At 44.8% G+C, this 22,273-nt stretch overlaps 2 protein-coding genes across 15 annotated transcripts in view; one reads left to right on the forward strand and one right to left on the reverse strand.

Moving 5' to 3' along the window:
* The window catches only part of LOC138488440 (apoptosis-inducing factor 3-like), a 1,275,087-nt gene extending 1,267,270 nt beyond the window's left edge, over positions 1 to 7,817 (reverse strand). For 4 of the 14 annotated variants that reach the window (XM_069615397.1, XM_069615392.1, XM_069615391.1 and 1 more), the window contains exon 1: positions 6,863 to 7,028. In XM_069615397.1, the coding sequence (XP_069471498.1) occupies positions 6,863 to 6,939 (77 nt within the window). In that variant the 5' untranslated portion in view covers positions 6,940 to 7,028. Of the gene's footprint in view, positions 1 to 6,862; positions 7,029 to 7,687 lie in introns of those variants that run through there. The other 10 variants (XM_069615400.1, XM_069615398.1, XM_069615399.1 and 7 more) reach the window with 3 other exon arrangements.
* A 27-nt stretch (positions 7,818 to 7,844) lies between these two features.
* Positions 7,845 to 22,273, forward strand: part of TLCD2 (TLC domain containing 2) — a 195,190-nt gene continuing 180,761 nt past the window's right edge. Inside the window, exon 1 of the mRNA XM_069615405.1 lies at positions 7,845 to 8,020. Within this exon, the coding sequence (XP_069471506.1) occupies positions 7,845 to 8,020 (176 nt within the window). The remainder of the gene's footprint in view (positions 8,021 to 22,273) is intronic.

Here is a 22,273-nt window from a genome sequence, read left to right on the forward strand (position 1 = left end):
AAGAACACACCGCGAGCGAGGCGAAAATTGCTCCCAACCGCTATTCCCACTCTATTCGTCCACATCCCTCCACTGGTGAGTCAAGTTTACATATTTATCTCTCGGCCTTGCGGTAGTGTGTAGCATTAGCTAACAATAATTTCCCCATTTATGTATCCACTCAATATGAAGGCGGAAGATTCTCCATCCGTGTCGTTATTGCAGTTATCAGCCACTTCAAGCGCCTATCGGGTAATCTTACTTAGCTATTCTGCCACTGACTTGTTTTAGGCATGTAAATCAATAGTTTTCATTTATCGTGTAATTATTTTACCTAATGGTACACCCTTGTACTCGTCCTCTAGTCTTTGTTTTCAGTTATAATTATTGTTATCCAAAATAATGCAAGTACTGACTTTCAGGGAGATGCTGAGGAGTCCAACGCATTGACGACAACCGTTGATGTCACTCAGATGCTCGAGGTACGTTTCCGGACAGTTCCATCGATGGAGATCATCAGATCTTGCATTCTTCTAGCGTGATTGTTACACAGAATGTTTCTTTCGTTTTTAGCCATTGATATGTCCTTCTGTCGTCGCCCTCCTATGTGTCTTCTTTTTTCAATATTGTGTTCATTACTAATGAAAGTCCTATGTTTCAGGGAGTCGAAGGAGCATTAGTCCAAGAAGAAGGGGGAGCATGCAGTTACGGGTCGGCGCAACAGCTTGCAGAAGTGTGCACCGCAGTTACATCGTCCCTTGATGTTCTTATGCATTTCGAGGTATGGATACTGACAGTTCGATCAAGCGAAATCATATGACGTGATTACATCCACTATACTTCCTTCTTTATTAACGCAAGTACTATGTTTCAGGGAGATGACGGAGCTTCTTCTACAAGAACATCACCCCTAGTAGTTGATGCAGATCTCTGGGTGGTGACACTTCCAACGATCGAGCAAATCGAATCATATTTAGATATCCATTATTTATTTTAGACAACTGATCATTTGTGCAGGTCTATTTAGATGAGCCGTTGACGCCTGCACAAAGTTTATGTTCTTTTTAACAAAATAGAAAACCATACTAATGCAATTACTGTGTTTCAGGGAGTTACTGAAGCATCATCTTCAATAATTTCATCAATGGAAGTCTATGAGGAGCCCGAGGTATGGATCTTGACAGTTCCATCTAAGTAGATTAACAATGCGTGAATAATTGTCGTTTGAATGTTCTACACAAAGCGTTCATTCGTGTTTTGCTATTGAGATGTACGTGGGTATTGGTCCCCAAGTACATTTTGTGTTTTCAATATTATTATACATACTAATGAAAGTTCTATGTTTCAGGGAGTCGATGGAGCGTCAGTGCGTGATGGATGTGCTTATCATGAAAATATAGTCGTTGCAGCGCAAGAGGAAGTGGAGACATGCACACACGAGTCGGAGCAACAGCGTCCTGATGTTGAAGTTCGAGGCAAGAAAGTTTCAAAGAAAAGAAAGCAAAAGGAGGTTAGTGTCCTGGTCACTATATTATGTTGTTTTTCACTGTTAATAGTTCAATACTGTAAGTTGTGTTTAAACTGAACATCCCTTTTCCAATCTGTCCTCTAGTTGCGAGTGGGTGTACGAACTAGATCTACACAGACAGTGAAGCAAACGAGAGATGTTGCTTGTCAAACCTTTTGGCAGGGACTTGAGACTGGAGATGCATCGTGCCAATGGGAAGAATATGAAGTGATTGACAACGGAGCTATACCACCACCAGCCATTGATAGTGAATGTCCTCCTGGTAGTTCGGATGCAGTCGGAGATCAATTCACAGAATCCACACCCGCAAAAACTAAGACCGCGAGAAAGTTGAAGAAATTGTTTTATTCACCCATCGCCAGAGAAGGAACAGATGTTGCTATGGAAGAGAATGAAGTGGACGACAATGAAACACCATCAATATCACTGAACATAGCGGAAGACGATATCAGAGATTCTACCTTTCATGTGAGTGACATGTCCTCAACGTTACAGGCCGAACCAGCTGGGATGCAGAGTGACAGTATAAGGAAAGAGGCCAAATTCATTGTATTCGATAGTTGTTTGATTGATATTATTATTCGGATGAAATGTGGGCATTCGGTTGGTGGAGAAGCATGTGGGGAGCCATTGATTAATGTGACTCGTGCAATTCGAGGCACTAACCTTAAAATACATGCCACCTGTACAAAATATCATCCTTTTTCATGGTCTGCACAACCCATGCTGGGCCAACTGCCAGCAGGCAATCTACTTTGTGCAGCGGCTGCACTTTTTAGTGGTTCAAGTTTTAAAAAGTTAGAGTCTTTCTCTCAGTTTGTGGGAATCCATTTCATTGCGAAAACTCAGTTCTACAAATACCAAACCGATTATCTATTTCCAGCCATTAGCGAAGCTTGGAGAATGGAAAAAATGTCTATTGATAGTACATTCGCGGGCAAACGGTTCAGGCTAGCCGGTGATGGACAGTGTGACAGCCCAGGATTTTCAGCCAAGTACTGCACCTACCACTTTCAGGACATGGAAAGTAAGAAAATTGTGAGTTCGGTGGTCGTGCAGGTGTCACAAAGTACATCCTCAGTGGCCATGGAGAAAGTTTGCTTTGTAGCATCATTGCAAGAACTACAATCGCGGGGAATGGTGATCGACCTGATAGCCACGGACAGACACGTTTCAATTGCCAAGACAATGAGAGAAGAGTACAAAAATATAAATCACCAATTTGACGTATGGCATCTTGCAAAAACAATCAATAAAAAAATGTCGGCTGCAGGTAAAAAAAAAAAAGATATGCAAGGTATTTCACAGTGGTCCAAGTCAATCAGCAACCATCTTTGGTGGAGCTCAAAAACATGTGGAGGGTCGTTGGAAATTCTACTGGAAAAATGGCGGTCAGTAATAGCAACGTTCACCGCTGGACCACAAACCAACATTTCCACAATTGTGAACATGGCCATTTGTCCACAGAGGAGGCACGGAAGAAGAAGTGGTTGATTCCTTCATCACCCACTCACAAAGCCATTGAAAAGATTGTATTTGATAAAACTATAACAAGAGATTTGAGGGGACTCACGGAATTCTGCCACACAGGAGATTTGGAGGTGTTCCACAATATGTGCCTAAAGTACAGGCCAAAACGATTGCATTTTGGCATGGAGGGCATGATAAATCGCACTCTTCTAGCGGTCTTGACACATAACCATAATGTTGGCCGTCAACAAAGTAGGACGACCGGAACTTTAGGGACGCTTCGCTACAATAAGGCCTTCACTAAAAGAAGTAAACAATGGGTGATCAAACCAGTGTTTGAGGATATGCAATATGAGTTTATTGAGAGACTTATTGTTGATGTCCTAGATAGGCACATACATGGAGTTGTGAACGAACCTGTGCAGGGGACAACTGCATTGCCACCCAACATTGCCTCTGTTCCATGTCCACCTAAAGCAGAGCTCATTGAGAAATACACATCACGGTTTAAATGATTGTAATTCGATTGTCTGTTCCCTCGATCTGTTCTCTCGAGTCTCCTCATGTTGCAGGCCCATTGAATATGTGTATCTATGTAATGTGTAAATAAAAGTGATTGCTCAGTGTACATGCAATGTGTCTCTCCACCCTTGCCCCTCCCTTCACCGTCCAGTTGTGCGAACCACCCGGGTGTCACCTGTGACTTTGCTCTGGAGTCTCCTCATGTCGCAGGCCCATTGAATATGTGTAGCTATGTATTGTGTAAATAAAAGTGATTGCTCAGTGTACATGCAATGTGTCTATCCAACCTTGTTCATTTGCGCATTAAATTAAACCAAACAGTAATATAAATCATTTTTCAAAAAATATAGAATGTCTCCGTATTTATGGTTCTCTGGGGCTGCAAATGCACGCAGACAAAATGCAAAGATGGAGTGTAAATTTCAAGTCCTGTGAGATGGCCTTACACTGAATGTAGCTAACTAGGAATGTGTGCTCGTTCAAAGTGAAGGTCAGCTGCTTTGATTTTTTGCTCGGGTGCCGGAATGGCCCACGACTCAGTATAAGGTTCTATTGTTATTTGACCTTGACAGGCCGGGACCATCCCGAAAGACTTCTTTTTGGTGGTGTGGTGCAATAACGTAAACGATAATGAATATAATTTCAGAAACGAAAGCCATTTAATGTTCGTTCATTATAAGAAATAACGTCGGCATAGAAGGAGTGGTATTTCGGGGCTGCCCTACGCACAGACACAATGGAAAATGCAAATATAATGTAAGTAACTATTTAGATGAGTTTATACCGCAATTTAATTACTATACAGTAGCTTTAAAGACGGGTTAAGTTGTACTTGTTCGTTCTGTGTGGCATATTGTTTTGTACCGCGCACTATCTTGAGGAGAACCATCTCCTTTTACGGAAGCACCTCAAAACCTTCCTCTTTGCTTCTGCTTTCTCTCTCCCTCTCCCCTGCTACAACTGGTCCACTGTCTGCGACCTCGGTTCTGGGCCCTTCCACTCTCCACCTGCACTGCCTCCCTGTCAACCCCTGCACTGGGGGACTGTCTCAGTATCCTACAGCCCCCCCTTGACGTATAATACCCAGTTGCACTGTCCTAGCTATGAAATAATTTCCCGACCTAATATATAAAATGAATAATTTTAATAAAGATCTGATGGTGAGACTAATTTCATTTTTTATGTTTTTAAAACAGGTACATCCTTCATTATTGTATGTGTCACGAGTACCAGACACCGGCGGATGGCTTTTACAACCGCCAGTTGCTTCTCCGCGTGAACAACGTTTCCACCCTGACCATTTTATAGGACGATCGCCAAGTACAAGTATGCCCTTACGCGGTACTAATGGCTAGATGCAACATACAGACCGTTGTGGTGGCCTAGTGCCTCGTTGTTGGAACAGCCATGCGATTATCAGTGCGACCGAAGAGCTTATTTTATCGTGAACCAACACCCTGTGTACTGCACACGAACATCGCTTGCCTCAAGACGAACTATTTTGGATCGACAGCAAAGAAAAATGCAAATCGCTGAATATTCTCTAAACATTTGATGTCCAATAAATGTACTTTGCCAAATGTACAATCTTGCCGTTTGCTTTGAAACCACAGTTTCATATTCCGAATTGTGGCGCTGTATTGTGAGATGATCTAAGACCCTGTGTACAGCAAAGGAACATTGCGTGCCTCAAAATGAACTTTTTGGAACGTGAGCAAATAAAAATGCAAATCGCTGAATATTCTCTAAACATTTGATGTCAAATAAATGTACTTTACCAAATTTACAATCTTGCGGTTTGATTTAAAAGTACAGTTTCATATTCCGAATTGTGGCGCGCTGTGTTGTGAGCTGATCTGTGTTGGTTTCCGGGTTCTGTGTGGAGTCGCGTAGAAGACGCCTGGGCGCGTTTGCCTACGCAGCACAGTCACGTCACGGATAGAGGCGGGGAATATGAATGTTTTGATAAAGTCTGTTTCAGGGGCGGGGGATTTGATTTAGTGCCGCAAAAGCAGGTGAGCCAGGGCGATGGGGGGAAATGATAGGATTATCAGAAAATGGCGGCTGATTTCGAGTGCGTTAATGGACGAAAAGTCGGGTAAGGTCCTTAGGAAAGTTTTCTACGATCTACCGATTTATGCTTAAAAACACATGGCCGAACCGTAGGGACAATAAAAAAAAAGTCCCGGAACGATCCTTTAACTTCTCTTTTAAGACTATGCATAACTAGTATAGCCGCAAACGAGTCGGAGTGCAGCTTCAGCAGCATGCCTAACCATGTCCAGCCCCACTTCATGACTTTCCACACTCCCATTGACATTGCCTCAACCATCACAAGACTGCTCCCTTGTTTGCCTGCTTTGATCATGCATACCAATTGTGCATCAAAGCGTCTACAGCAAATTAGGGTTTAATATATCCTTTTAGTTTGCATATGTCTGCTTATACATCACTCCCTATTGTATATTCCAGTTCTCCCACTATGACTACACAAGGCGAGGCTTTACCTGAATGGGTGTGCCTTGTGAATGTTGCCTTGTATGCATTTGAACGTTGCCTATGTCCACTTGCACACCGGATGTAGCCACTGCACCATGACGTGAGGCTTTACCTGAATGTAAAAATATTATAGTCATAGGAGCCCCTCTGCGAGAACGAACACAGCTAAATGACCTGTTCTTTGGGAAGGTACCCACTCGAGAGCCCGAAGCCACACTTTAGCTCACTGTACCTTTCACAGATGGGAAATAACCATTTGCTAATCAGTCATTGTTCTGCCCACATGGCCAGTCCAGCACCAAAATGCTACGGCAATTCTCTTCTGAACAAGAGTTCCAAGAGTACCAACAGCAACCCCAGACACGTTTCAGCCTTGTTGGGCCTCATCAGTGAGGCGGAGCGGTGCTTCTCTGAGCTAGCTGTGGCTCTAATTAAAATTATTTTTTTGACAGCTTTTCTGACTTTGAATGACCAGCTTTGTGAGCTTTAGAACCCCAAGAATTACTAGATCCCCTAGGGGTGCCTTCTCCCCCTGCTGAACCCATTCATAGAACACACCACTGTGAGTGGTGAGTGTAAACCTTATAAAGACTCACCCGCCAAGCCTCCTGCACGCCCATTCTTTCAATGGGCCTCTCACCCGCCAAAAATAAAATCGTGCGTTTACACCGGCCTTTGCGACACAAATGGTTGAAAGCTACGAGAATGTGCCCTACTCAATCGCGATTGGCGAGAAGAATTTCAATTGGGTGGAAAAGCCTGTGAAATGGGGCGAGCTGTCCTGTGTTCACACATCCCTGAGCGCACGCTTACCACTGCTCATATGGCCTGTATCGCTCGTTAACATGAACACGTCCCTATTACCTCTTTCTAAGCCTTTTTCTGGTTCTTTCGGTTGTTTCCCGACACACTGCGCCCCCATCCTTACGCCATACGAGCATGCGCAGTGTGCTGTCCGTTCAGTTAAAGCGGTGAGGTGGCGCAGTTGCCCAGGGAGCTGCGAACCCGCCAATATCGCACGGCCTTGTGGGAGCTGTAGTCCAACCTCAAGGGGCGATGGGTATGGTAGTTTTCGAATACTCCGTGGCGCGGACTCTCCCTTGCGGGGCGTGACTGGTTGTCTTGGAGACAGCAAGGCGGGCCAGAGCCCACCAATTGGCACAGGCGGAGACACCCACTTGTTTGCTGGTCACATGAAAATGTTACACAAGGTTCGAAAAGGGAGAGGGCAGCAGAATAGAGCTGTCTTAGGTAACGGTGCTAAAGAGTGAGTCCACTCACCAGAAGGACAGAACTGGCAGAAGGGTGTCAGAGAGTGTAGGCGAGAGAGGAGGCTGAGATTAATGCCGTTTATAATCATCCACTCTCCCTGCCCCCCCGCCCCCCTTCCACGCTCTTATTATCCTTTGACACTTATTTCCTTCTTTTTTTTTAACCCTTCTCCATAAGTCTCGAGGTCAAATTTTCCCAATTTCTCTAATGAGGTCTCTTGATTTCTTACACTCTTAACCCCCCACTCCCCTCTTTTTCTGGATCCAGCTGCCTCTGCTTCTCTGTAGCTCCACCTTGTATGCACATCCTTTTAGTTCTCTTATCTATCACTTTCCTATTTACTTGTCGTCCCACTTATCTCTGTCTCGCATCCTTACGCCTCTCCGATTTATTTGCTGGCTTTATCATTCAACATACCCTTTCCTCTTTTTTCTTTGGTGTTCTCCTGTTTCTTGCTTCCTCTTCTTTCCTCCGTGTCTCTCTCTCTTCCTCCACCCCACCGCCTTGCACTTCATTTTGGTTTCAGTTGTATCCCTCTTATTTTCGGTTTTCTTGACCGCCGTGTTCTTTTCGCATGGATTCGGCGGTGCTGCTGGTGGCTGCCTCTTTCACCTCTTTCCACCTCTTGAACCGCGCTGTCGAGCGGCTCATCCCCGCTCCGCAGTCTGCGCAGCGCAACCGCTGGAAATGGAGAAACATCTGGACCTCGTTCGTGCACAGCCTACTGACTGGGAGCTGGTCCCTGCTGGCGTAAGTGTGTGGGGGGGGGGTCGGGGTTGCACTGTTCGGGTCACGGGTGGGAGCTCTGCTGGGTTAAGTGTACTTTTATAGGTCACTTGGGTCGTGCTGCACGTCCCGGGAACTAGCTGGGGTGCGTCGTGGATGTTGCTCAGTAGTAACCACAACTTTTCTGAGGTGCGTGTCACCCCTCAATGAAGAGTCGGTTAAAGGTCTTGTGTAAAAGGCGTACTGAGGTACGTTTAACTCTGAGGGCGCTGGGCTGAGTGCATATTCATAGTGCTGCTGGAGACAGTTAGGGAATGTTAATGTTAAAGGATATTTGTACCGAGCACTATCACCACCGGAGTGGTCCCCTGGTGCTCTGGCGGCCCTGAAAAGGGAGAAGGGGGGTGAGTTAGTGGGAATAAGCTGGAAAAGTGCAAGAGAGCAGTGATGTGCTGATAACAGCCTCAGCCCGGTGGATCCGTTGGCTGGGCTTGGGGTGTTTTACAGCCGGTAGTCGTTGTGTGCTGTTGTGCAAGTCTGTGTGGTTTGTTTTGTTGTTGCAGTGTAGTGAAGTTTGTGCGGATTGCAGCGTTTGTGGTTGTGTTTGGTTAGAGTTTGAAAGGTTTTTGCAGAGGGATGAAATTGTTAGTGGATTAGTTGGTTGGCATTGCTGTCCTGGCACATGCTAACATTCATATTTCTATCTAGATCAGACGCAGGCCATGTTAAGAATTCCATCTAAGTGTGGCATATGCTAACATACACATTTCTATCTTGATCCGACTCTGGCTAGGTTAAGAATTTCATCTAGGTGTGCCGGATGCTAACATTCACATTTCTATGTGGGTGCGATGCAGGCTAAAGTTGAGGATGAGATCCAAGTGTGGCATATGCAAACATTCACATTTCTATCCAGATCCAATGCAGGCTAGGTTAAGAATTCCTGGCTGGTTCTGAGTGTAGGTCAGAGTTAATCTATTTGGGTGGGAGGGGGCAATGCATCTGCAAAGCTCTGATACGCACGTGCACACACATCTGGACAATGACAGTCGGAGTAGGATGGACTTCTATCCACACACAACTGTCTGTCCATTTATCCCAGCACTCTTGGCTAGACTTAAGTTTAGAACGCTGTGTTTTGAAAGGGAGATCTGTCTGCCACAGGGTCGCAGCAACATGGTTAGTAGTGCTTTACACGCATATGTGTTTCCCTCAAGCAGAATCCAATCCTATTTGTGGAAACACGGGACAGGCTTTTCTTTGTGAATTGTTTAAAAAAGAAAAAAAATGTGTAGGGCGTATTTTACATTTTTTTTTTTTTTCTTTTTCCTATTTAGCTATATTTGCCCGTTTTAGGGAGTATGCTTGACTGCTAAGCTGCTTATCTTGGTGTGACAGACCATAACAAGTGATATCTAAAAGTGACTTGAGGTGGTTGCGGCTCCACCCCACCAAGCTTGCTCAGATTGGGACTCATCTCGAGGGTGGTGTATCCTTACACCACCACTCTAACCGACTGAAGCTACTACCTACCACATAACAACATGCTGATGTTATATCAATAGATACATTTGTCAAATGTCACCATTGGGCTACATTTTTAAGTCTTCTGCATTTTATTGAAAGTGGCCCCAATTCATGCTCAAGCGTTTCCTCTATACCCTTTCCATTAATTTCAGGATACAGCAAAAAAAAAATTGTTTTAATCTGCCAGTGAACTTGTATAGCTGGAATCACACGGAGCTAGTGGTCTTGCCCTCTGCAGTCATTGAGCAAGAAATCCGTGTTTTATACCCCCCCCCCTCCAGTGTTTGTCTTGGAGACGCATCTAATAATTATTTTGCCTGGCGTTGCTTATACTGACTCCCTTTGCCGTGTATTTACCCCCCAACTACCACGAAAAGTGGCACTACTGTAGTCAATCTCTGGAGAGGCCAGCAATTGAATGAATGTAGTACCCAACCTGCTCTTCCTATCTTCCTACTGAATGAGGATGGTGCACACAGTAAGGAGTGTTTCCTTCCAACATCTGTCTATTTCTCCTTGTCCTTCCCCTGCCCCACGCCTTGAAGCAATAAGGGCAACTTTTTGATTTTGCCGCTGTTTTGTATGTTACAATTTGTATTAGTGGGATTTATACCACACCCAGCTGCCATTTGCATTGTCTCCAGGTGCTCTGGCGTATCTGAATTAAAAGGGGCTAAGTAGTGCAGCGAGAGAGGGAAAATGCAAGATAGCTTTGCTACTGTGATGATGCATGCAGTTCAGAAGCACTAGACTGAGCAATGGGTACCGCTTTAGGTGGTCTCTGTTGTGGGCATTGAGGCCTCGTGTGTCTGTCGTTCTAGGGTTCTTTGGACGTGGCAGTGGTATGCAAGTTGGCTGTAGAGGTATACTGTTGTTCGATGTCTAGGGAGGGATTTAAAATGTCTGTGCTGAAGTGGCATAGCCGGTCTGTGTGTAGTGTTTGGGCGTGAAGAAGAGTGGCTGCATTAAACAAAAAATTCATACAGTGTTTGGGCAAACAGTACATACCGTGAGCATATCATGGTTCTAAGATGCTAAGGAGCAAAATACATTAGAGCAGCAATTAAACTACAGCCAATGTACCTCTAGAACCTGCATTGCAGCATTCCCTTTTGTGCGATTACGGTGACCCGCACACGGCGGTGCCAATAAACCCGCATCCAAAACATGCTCTTCAGTCTTTGGTGTCTCCACTTAACTGCATGCATTTATGAGGATCCAACCTTTCCTCTTTTCTGCAGCAGCCCATGGGACAAGTATGACAGATATTGCAGTAGTCTGTTCGGAACTGTTAGTGTAAATGCATATTTATTTACTAAAAGTAATGTGTAACCAATTTTGATCTGGGCTTACAAAATGTGTATATTTTGCTATGCTTAGTGCGCAGTGATAACTTGAATGCAAGTGTATTATCTAATAGCATATTTTTTATATACAGATGTGTGGACAATCTAATACATGCGGATCTCTTGTTGTCAACAGTGGCGTAGCATAACATTTTGAGGCCCCCAAGCGAGCCATGCGAAAGAGTCCCTCTCCCCCAAGCTCGGCAACAAATTACGGGTCGCCCCACACTCCGGAATGGCCAAGACTACCTTCTTGCACAATACACACGATGATCCTACTGCTGTAGTGGCACACTGCATGAGGAGAAAGATATAAATGTGTTTTAATGCATTATACAGCACATTTTCAGAGAAATTGGTTAAAAAGCCAGAGCGTGTGCAATTGTTTTGAGGGTAATGTGAGGGTCAGAAATGAGGCAGACACAAAGTTCTAATTTTTTTAACATTAGAAATGTTATTAAAGTAAAAGAGTTTGGATAAAGAGTTTCCTGACCCCTGAAACCAACTAAAGATCAGTCTGTGACGCGTCATCAAAAGTAGCCAAACTGGCCTTGTGTCCGAAATCTATCTGACCCTCACACAAAAAATGAACAACAAAATGTGCAAGGTAACTGTCTCTGTTTTAAATTCAGTAAAAAGTGTGCAATTCAGTAAAAACTGTGCAAAAACCCAAAGTATGTAAATTCAACAAAATAAGTCTTTTTGTATCCAGGGAATCGTTCCCTTGCCCTGAACTGTTTCAGGTAGAATATAGAAATTATTCAGTACAGACAATAGTTCCTTAGGAGTGGTAGAAATGTCTCTTTCATATAACACTTCCTAAGATGATGAAAATTGTCTTTTCCAAACAATGGTGATTTTGTAAAAAAATGTTTTAAGGGTGGCAAAAGTATTTCTTGGCAATTTAAGAAATTATGCTTCAGCGCTTTCTTAGAGATGATTATAATGACATTCTTATTCTTTCCCAAACAATGATGATTTGAAGGATGGCAAAAGTATCTCTTGGCAATTTAAGAAACTATGCTTCCTTAGGGATGAAGATTAAATTGTCTTTACCCTACGATGACTCTCCAAGAACAGTATGTCTCTTCTACACAACGCTGTCTTAACAATAATGGAGTATCTTTTCAAAGCAGCTGTGGTTTTTATAAGAAGGGCTCACAGTGTCTCTTCTATTCATTGATTTATTAAAGAAGGTCTCCTGGTATATTCCCATGCCAGGAACCCCATTCTCAATTTCTTTTTTTTTCTTTTCAAACAACATATAAAGATGGTCTCCGGGTACTCTCCTGCCAGTAATCCTTTCCCAAAAATGTATTTTCTGTTTAACAACTCTATATGGATTACCTGGTACACTCCCCTGCCAGGAATCCCCTCTCTAGGCCTTGAAGATCCCCTGCTATACTCTCCTGCCAGGTGTTAGGAAGGATTTCCCTTTACAGCACCTTTCCTCGGTTGTTGGGTAGCCCCAAAACGTTTTGTTTTTATGTTTGATTCTGACCTGCTTTCTTTGCACCAGCTTTTGCTTGTTTGTTATGGGGAAACTGACATGCCCTTCAGGATGTTAGTACTGGGAAATATTGTTTCCCTTAGGCTTTGTTGCAACTTTTGGTAACTTGATATCACTTCGGTAACTTTTTATCATTGTACAATGAGGTACAGTCTTTGTTTTACACTAGACTAACACTCAGAGGATTTCTGGTTACTCTAGGTGTGCTCAGGGACAAGCTGGTGGCAGCAGTTAGTTTTTCCTATTTGTTTGCTGTAACTTACATTAGCTTTACCACGTTTACTGTGTTTTAGCTATGGTTTTTCGTTTGTCCCTTGGCCATCTTGTCTTTAACCCATCTTCCTGGCCTGTGAGGCCAGGTAAATCCTTATATGGACTTCCAGTGCCCAGAAAAGCAGAGGCTTTTCACGAGTTGTGGCAGGGCCATGTGTGTTTGCTTCCAGGAAGTGGGTTGGGATTATCTAGTCCCAATCCACAAACTGGTTTCAGTGTGTCTGAGTGGTATTTATGAGTTGTGTCACCAGTAGTCCTAATTGGACCACTGCTGCAGTGTGTGTGTGGGAGCCAGATCTGTGATTGGCTAGTGGGAGTTTAAGCTCTTGCCTGGCCTTTTTGATGAGCAGAGGACCCCTGCACCCACTCTAGAGTGTTCCTGGAAGAAACCGAAGGAGCCAAGTATCCTATCCAGCTGCAAGACTTGCAAGAAGACCATGGACCTGTTGGAAGAAGGTCGGACGACCAACTTCTGCTGCTGTCCTGGAAGAGCCTTGCCTCGTAGGTGATCTTCAGCAGTCCTGAGAAGGTGCTGCAACCCTTGGAGTGGAGGGAACATCTATTCTCGAAGTCCGCTCTGAGCCCTACGAAGAAGAGCCTTCGGAAGTGCCCCTAAACTGTCCAGTGGCTGACCAGGTCAGTGTTTGGGCTACCGTGTTGCAGAGGTCACTGTTCCGAGTTGAGGCCTGGATGTTGTAATGGGGTGGCCAGCTTTTTCCCTAAGACTCATTTCTGCAAAATGTTGTGGTTCTAGCATCAAGGAGACCCGAGATAGGAGGTGAAGCCTGAGCGCAGCAAGTGAATCCTCTTGTGTCACTGTGCATCGGTGGCCTCATCCGAAACAGCTTTCCTGCGTCCAGTGCTATGATATGACAAGGCTGGCTGCTGCAGGGTGAATCTCGCTGGGAAATCCCGCCACCCATGACGCTCCCCAACACACAAAACCTCCAACACACAAAAAGGCTGCCTTGGACTTGTAGAGGTGAAACCCAGCGTGGACAAGGCCAGCTGTTGAGAGCCGCAGGCTGTTTGGAGCAGCGCAGCAATTGGAGTTGGAATGGTAAAACAACCTTGTCCCCACAATACCCTTCCCCCCCCTGTATGAGCCTCACAGCAACGAGGGTGACCTAACCTGCCGGTGGCCTAGCAACGCTAGTGCTGAAGTTCCAGCAAAGCACCTCCCCCCTCAAAGCTTGCAATAATACCACGCTCCGATTTAACTCTAGAGACAGTTTTACAGATCCACATAGGGAGCTCTTAAGCAGCTTTTCGTTACCTCTCTCTGAGCTTCCTGGCAATGAATTGTCTCTTTATGCGTCGCCTCAACCCAGAGGAGATCTCCCTCTTGCACAAAATAGCTAAAACATTGAGAGCAAGCAGAGGAATGAGAAATTACGCAGCCAAACAGGCTTAAAGGGAGCGCCCTGGGCCGTTTATTACCGTGGCGGTAACCAGGTCTCCTTGACAATGGAAAAGGAAGGCGGATGGGGCTACGCCGCAGGGAGCAAGTCAATGCAAAATAACAGGACTGTTCAAGCCGATCAAGGACGTAAACCAGCTGATTACCATCCACCATCATGCTAAGGCCGCCAAGGCCAAAAGCTCTTAGGCCCTTTAAGTGGTATTGGTAGCAAGAAAATGTTCCCAAAGATAGAGAACATCTGTCCCCTGCACGCTATTTTTAGGCCAAAATAGTCAAACAGCATATGAATATTATACATAAGCGTTTTTAAATGAATTGACAGATTTGTTATAAATACTACTTAGTGTTATGGGTTGTGCCCATATAGAATTCTGAATATAGTAGATTCACAACTTTTCGAGGTATTCTTTCTTTCAAAAAAATATATGTACTCTTATTTTAAAATTGTTTTTAATTGGTTGACCCAACGTGTTTCGAGAATAAATCCCTTCATCGGGGGTCATGATCAGTTGATATTTCTATGAACAATCAAAGAAAAATATTTTTCAGTAAATGGGTTCCAAAAATTCGTGTATGCAACCACAAGAATGTAATTAATAGTACGATTTGTCAAACCAAATATAGTGTGTAAATTCCAGGGTCCTGTAAGTACCCGTTTCCAAGGGGATGGATTACGGAAGGCTGTGTGATATCAGCTCATGGTGTGCCGTTCCTAGTAACAGAAATCAGCAGATGCTCAAATCGAATATACAGTATGTTTTGGATAATGGTAGGAATTTTTAGTTTTAATAAGAGTACATATATATTTCTTTGAAAGAAAGGAATGCCTTGATGTTATGAATCTACTATGTTCAGAGTTCTATATGGGCACAACCCATAACACCAAATGGTATTCATAACAAATCTGTCAATTCATTGAAAAACGCCTATGTACAATATTTGTATATTGTTTGGCTATTTTGGCCTAAGACCGTGTGCAGGGGACGGGCGTTCCCTATCTTTGGGGACTTTTTCTTGCTATGTTTGTTCTTCTGCCCATGTGCCAGGACTGATTTTTCTCTCATGCACCTTCAGACCTATACAACAGGACACATAATGGATGGCCTCACTACCTTTGTTTAAATGTTTTGGTCAGGGATGTTGCTAGGTCTGGAAAAGATCAGGGGCTAAGCTAACATCGGGACTGGTGGGATTCGGGGCTAGCCATAGCCTTTTGGTTGTAGCCCCTGAGTTTCTATCCGGGGCTGCAATCAAACGACCTGGGGCTATAGCCCCCTAAACCTCCGCACCGCCCCAGCAACTCCTCTGGTTTTGGTAAATATTTACAACAAGGAGTGCATCGTGTCTCAGTTTGGATCCTTCAAGTGGTATTGGCAGATCCATTGATGAACCAAACAATTGCTGCAACATCCCTGCCAGATTCTCCGTTAACCCAGGTGGCCTCATCGCTCCCAGTGGAACCCAGCACAAAGCTGCCAAGAGCAATGGCAGCACACTGTTAGGGGCCCCCAGTGCCTTCCACGCTGCCTCTCCGTAATTGCTTCCAGCGCTCACAGGTGAACCAAGCTTTGCAGACAGTTCTGAAACTCCATGGCTGGGGGGAAAGGATGATTGTCCATGGAGATTGGCAGCGAGAAAGAAGAGGGCTAAAACGACTGGGACTCCGCAATCCAATAGTGAACAACAGCCACCTCCCTTCAGGCGCAGAGAAACAACTCTGCAAATCTGGATCTCTGGATATTTGTTTAGAACCTAATGGCAAAGAATGTAAATGCAGCCTTGCTTATTTTAAATCAATTGAGAAATCACTGGCAGACATAAAAATGTTAATTGAACTGTAAATGGACAAATGGGTGAAAGTTATTATACAAGAACTTAACAATGTTAAGGGAATGGCGGCCCCACTGGTCCGTGGTGTGAGACCTCTGCCCGTCTTAGTCATCTTAAGTACTTTCAGTGGAACCCGAGCCAGGGCAAGCTACCTCAAGAACAAAGGCCACCGCCCGACAGGGCCCAGAGCAATTTATATTGGATTGTGGGAAGGAGCCCAACAATCCCTAATCGCAAACTGCTACCAATGGCAGTACTGTGGAAGGGGCTACCCGGCAAACGGAGGACATTCTACCCCAAGGCCGAGCACCCCACTTATTGGCCCCAATGCTCTCCATCTCCAGGGCCAATCTAGACCCTATAATAACAATATACATGCTCCCCTCCCCGCGCACCCACTGCTTGTGAGTAGTAACAACATACCCAGCCTGGGAGCGGGTGGAGGAGTTGGGGGAACCTCGATTGTAATGACCAATGTTCCAAGGCTACCAATGGGCACTCACGAAGACCAAGAGTCACTTACAAATATGTGTATTTATTGGATCCGTCATGTCAAAGGCTGCCTATCGATTATCGGAAATGAAATCCAACTTTGTGCCAGGAAATCCCTACCAGGCTCTGCCTTTGTTTTATTCTGGTCTTCTAGGCCCTTGGTCAATGGCCTCTTCAATATAGAGCGTAGGGCGTACACCAGTGGAATTTCCAAGATCACTTTTGTCGGCACACCTCCCACCCCCCAAACCAGCCCAAGCAGAACCCACTGCACCCAGAGTGGCAGGGCATGAATGGCAGCAGTCGAACCGATGCCAACACTATCGTAGAAGGTAGAGGAATGGGGGGGGGGGGTTTGGATGATGTAGACTGACTGAGAGGAGGGACCGCTTGTGCCCACACAAAAATAAATAAAACTTGTATCCTGGAATATCGCAGGAGTTGGAAGGCTGCTTGATAAACCAGATTGGTATAAGAAAATGTCACATAATCATGTTACAAGAAACGTGGACAGTTGACCCACCCCCCTCCCCGCCCCCTAACTTCAAGGATATCAGACTTTTGTAATCCTAGCCACTAGGGGCCCCAGGGGTCGACCAAGTGGCAGTCCATTGGTCTGGATAGATGTCACCTTAGTTTGGAGGATTGAAATTGGCTCTATTGACACAATAGACCAGCTAGATCTAAGTGAATGTCAACTCTCTCCTGTCTAGAAGAATATTTGTCTAGCACACTAATCCCAGTATCGGTTAACGCTATGACCCTGGTGGCGGGAGATTTTAATCACCAAATTGAACCAGTGAAGTAATAAAAAAATGTATGGGATGATCAAGACCAAGCCTGGGCATACCGCCCCTGATTGCTGGGAACCTGAAAAGACTCCATTGCTGGACTTTGGAATCTAATAGTATTCTAGCCAATTTAAAAGTAAGGGCCTTCAATGGGCGCTTTATTAAAGACCAACCTGCTAAATTGACTTTTAGGGGATCAACACAACAGGGAGATCACGCATAGATTACATCTTTATCTCAGGACAGGAATGGGCAAGGACCACTGATTTCGAAGTGGTTGATAGAATGGAAAGCGGCCATCTACCCCATACCTTATTGTTAAGGGGGATTGATGGGAGGGGGGGGCGGAGGGGCAGTGGCCACAGCAGAACCAATAGTCCCAGCCAACAGTAGTCGGCAGTAGGGAGTGCAGAGACAGAGCAAGTTAAAAAAGGCATTTAAGATTAAGTACGCGCATTGTAAACACAGGATGAGAACCTTTTGTCACAATGGCGCCAGGTCGGTGTCACGGCTCGCTCCCTTCGCTCCCGTTCCCGCCACTTGGGGGCATGTTTTGGGGTTTATTCCCTACTGGACATTTCCTCCGAACCTTATGCTACAGTGTTCTGATGAATTGGGAGCGCTAAAACCTTATTTTCCAAGTTACTTCCCTTCCGGATCCATTCCAGGTTTTTGGCAGCCAGCATGCTACTTTAATCAAATGACTATGCTTCCCAGAATGCCTGGCTCACTGCTTCACCTCCTCCCTTGCAGGACAAGGCTGGGTGGAGGATAGGCAACACCTGTGGCTGCAGGTGCAGCAGGCGGCACACCTGAGGGGTGTGCTCGTTAAGCAGCTTTAAAAGCCTCAGTTTGCTTCAGTCCAGCGCTGGTCATTGTTGCAGTGTTCCTGTTGTGACTTGTTCCTTGTTCCTAGCTTTTGTGCCTAGTTCCTGTTTCTTGTTCCTCTGCCCTGGATTTCGGATTTTGGTGCTTAATTGATTTCTGCTTTCTGGATTTCCCTTTCTGTCTTCCTCTGTCTGCAGGCAGCCTTTCTCTGTGCTTTACCCTTTGATGCTGCCCAATTTGCCTGTGTTCTCTGTTTCTTTGTTGCTGTCCTTTGCTTCTGAAAAACGTGATGCTTTAGTCTTTCCCTTTATAGATTTAGCTTCCTGCCTTAAGGTTTCCTTTTGTGATATCATTTTCCATGCTCCTGATCCTTACTTTCTATTGGGATCCATTCCATGTTTTCCATCGCACTTCTGCATTTATTTCCCATTGATTATTAGGTGTGGGTGTTATTGTAACTAGTCCCAGTGTGAATGCCCTTTTGTTTTCCTCACTATTCCTACTCGCCCCTTGACTAGGGTCTTATGTATTTAGTTTCCTCCACCCATTGCTGTTTTTGCCTTCAGGGTCCCTGTTTGATCAACTGGGTTCGTGAGTTTACTGACATTCAAGTGGTCTTTCCGGTCCTCGTGAGTACTGTTTCTAAGTTCCTTATTCAGTATCATCCAGAGTGTCAGCTCACAGATTCTGTCCTTGCTTGCCCTCTACGTGGGCTTAGCGCTGTCAGTATCTGTAATAGCATAGTGGGTAAGGAGTTTGCCGACTTTCCTTTCAGTCATAAGGAGGTTCTAAGTGCTTACCCCACATTCCTTTTCATATATTGGTATTATTGTTTCACTCTATTTGTACTCCTGGGTTTTAGTATACACAAGTCTTGGGTATTGTATGCACATATTTAGATTCAAAGTTGTACACTGTGCGATGCCGTGCACATTGCCTTCTACCTTTCTTAACAGTCGGTGAGGTAGGTTTCATTGGGTATTCCTATCTAGGTCTGTAATAATTTCAGAAGCTTATTATTATTTTATATCGTGGTGATTTTATTGTATTTGTACAGTTCAGTCGACGCGTGTTTTGACCCAACGTGGGTCTTTCTCAAGGATGTGGTCGGTATACAAATTGTGCAGTGATGTGCATTGTGGGTTATGAGCAAGCACCCGAATAGTGAGAACAAGGGTAAGTGATTTGTGAGGAGACCAGTGTTCAGAGAATCAGGTTGGGTGATTTTGTGACATTTAAATCGTGGTACATCTGTGTGGTGCAGTAGAAATTGTTTTTTTTCTTTTTCTTCTCTTCAATAACCAACACACCATTACAATGTTACATATGCATCAATTCAACATGAATGTATGAATCCCCCCACAAACTTCCCAACTCCCATACCACCCTGCTTATGCATTCAATAGCCTTATATATTGTGTTCATAAACTCGCCATTTATTTAGCATGAATAGTCCAGTACGATGACATCTCCTGTGTCCGGGCTAAACAAGGTCACCGTGAAGCCAATCCACTGATGTATGTCTGTGCTCCTATCCAATTTATATTCCTTTAGTGCATTCACACCCCAGTTTAACCTGCAGCCCATTTCTTGAAGTCCTCTCATCATCTGACAATGCTCAGTCGCTAGACCTTTTTATGGTACAGAGCTATGGCGCTCCATTCTTTATCACCAAATCCCTTGCCCAATTCAGTTTCCCATCTTCCTTTACACTTGAGCTCATCTCTTGAGTTTCTGCCTATCAATATTCTTGAATTCATGTCTACCCTGACGCTGAGCTGGCTCTCTGTCCTCACTCCCTATCTCCACATCAGTGATACAAGGCCTCCTCCTTTTACCTACTCCCAGCACCGCTCCGTGCAACAGATATTGCCCTGTGATTATACCAGAAATCTCCTGTAATTCAGCAAACATCAGTAACCCTTTCTCGTTGCGTAGGTCCCCCAGTGTAGCAATACCACAGGGTTCCCACATGGACCGTACCATTGCACTGCCCCCTGTCTTGCCCACCATGGTTGCAGCTATGGGGATCTGTGGCGAGATCGGATCTTCTAATCCGATGATCTTACAGGTTCTCTTCCAAATTTGGATACCCAACTTCTCCAGATATGGGTGGCCCTTCGACTCTTTCCCGGGAGTCCAAAGCAGGTCCCTGAGGTACATGTTTTTGACGGCCGGTTGAAGGAGTGTCTTTTCTATCGTGATCTCGTCAGCCATCCATTGTACCACATGTTGCAATTGACATGCCAAGAAGTATAACTCGAAATTCTGTTTTTTTAGTCCCCCTTGTTCGTAGGGCCTCTGTGGCACATTAAGCACCACCCTGTGTCTCCTCCCCCCCCCCCCATCCCCCTGCCATAGGAACCGTCTACACAGTTTCTCGAGATCTCGGAAGAATTTCCTCTGGATATTGAACGGGGTGTTGCTGAAACAATGCATAAACCTAGGTAGCCTGCCCCAAAACTCCATTGATTTCTCCAACCCCTCCCTAGCCGGTACCTTGTTTAGAGCGTGTTCCATCCTGGGATTGTGTTGTATATTCACCCCCAGGTATCTGAAGGAATCAGTGCACCACGGCAAGGGCAAGGCTGGCAAGTTCTTCTCAACAGCTGCCATTGAAGCCAGAGGGAGGAGGCGTGACTTATTTATATTTATTCGGATCCCTGTTCATGCACGGAACCCATCAAGCACCTCCAGCACCTATGGCGTGATGGTCTCTGGGTCCCTCGGATACAATAGCATGTCGTCGGCGTACATTGATACAATGTGTGGTACGCCATTTATTTCAATTCCTGCATCACTGTATTCCTGTCTCAAGTATGCAACTTAAGGTTCCACAGCAATAATGTATAGCATTGGAGACAGGGGAGCAACCATGCCTCGTACCCCTATACAATTGCCACCTATTCGAGTACATATTCCCGGTTCAGACCCTGGCCATCGGCACTGTATATATTAGTTTGACCCACTTCATGTAAATTGGCCCTATCCCCATTTTTGCCATGGTGGTGTACAGCCAGTTCCAGCAGACAGGTGCAGTAGCAATTATTATTAGCACCATGACACACGTGATGATTTAATTGCAATGATGTTCGTGATGACCAGTGTAGGTGGTAAAGTATACAGAGAGTTCAAATCAAACATCAAAGAAGGTTTTACAGGTTTGATTGATGATAACATAGTTGGACACAAGTTTATCACAATGTAAATAATTCATATTAATGACGAGGAGCACCGTGGAAAAAGAGAAGGAAGGAAGGGAAAGCATGGTTAGATATTGATGGTATGGTTACCAGGCCGTGTGCGGCCTTGGAAATTGTGTTTCATTGGGGTAAATGTCCTTACTGTGTGGTAATTTGAGTGTTGGTATGGTGTTCTTGAATAGAGCCTCCTGTTGAGTAACAAACTGTAGAGTAAGCATAGATATACAGGGTTATGTATGAGTTCTCAAGAAAATGTCAGGATGAGGTTAAGCTATGAAAATCCAGGAAATTCGCGAGATAAGAGATTACAGAGATGACAGGGTGTTTACGTTCCAGCCCATATTTGACGACCATTACAAAAGCTCACCAAGGAAATGCACACTGAAAACCTCACCAGTTAGCTCTGATGTCAATGGTGAACCAGACACCATCAGTGAAACTCGGAGGACTTCCATACCGAGTAGACGGACGCATGAACAGGCCCCTACCTCTAATACCAGCACCACAACCACCTCATCTTTTTTAGACCAGATCAAACGTTGCAAGAAAGGAAATTGCAATTACAACGTGAAACGCGTACACTTCCAGGGTCCACTAGAGGAAGATACTTCAATACGCCCTGGAAGGCAAAATTCGAGAGAGGGGTCGCTAAGCATAAACTCAGAATCTGAAGGAGCTCTAAGATTAACAAGGTGAAGATCGCAACTACAACAGAGGGAACAACAGCACTAAGTCTTGTACTCAACCCGTACAAATACAAACTCTCACCATTTGAGGAATCGATGCTGAATAAGGGATTATCCTTCGCACCATCCAGCGCAGCGAATCCCACGGATGCGCACACCGACCTCTTCAAATACAACAGGAAACTGAAGCTGAAGAAATTCTTCGCAAAGAAAATACCATGGAGATCAACAGCAACTGTAAATCCTCCAATCGGCTATGCACTGATTTGGCCCTAAATAACAGTATGGGCAGATGTGATGTGCCATATGAGATTAATTAGGCACTCTGTCTATTTTTGAAAATAAGAGGATGAAGTAAATGGTTATTT

The sequence above is a fragment of the Ambystoma mexicanum genome, chromosome 9 (assembly GCF_040938575.1).
Source record: "Ambystoma mexicanum isolate Mex_15411 chromosome 9, UKY_AmexF1_1, whole genome shotgun sequence".
Taxonomy (NCBI): Eukaryota; Metazoa; Chordata; class Amphibia; order Caudata; family Ambystomatidae; genus Ambystoma; species Ambystoma mexicanum.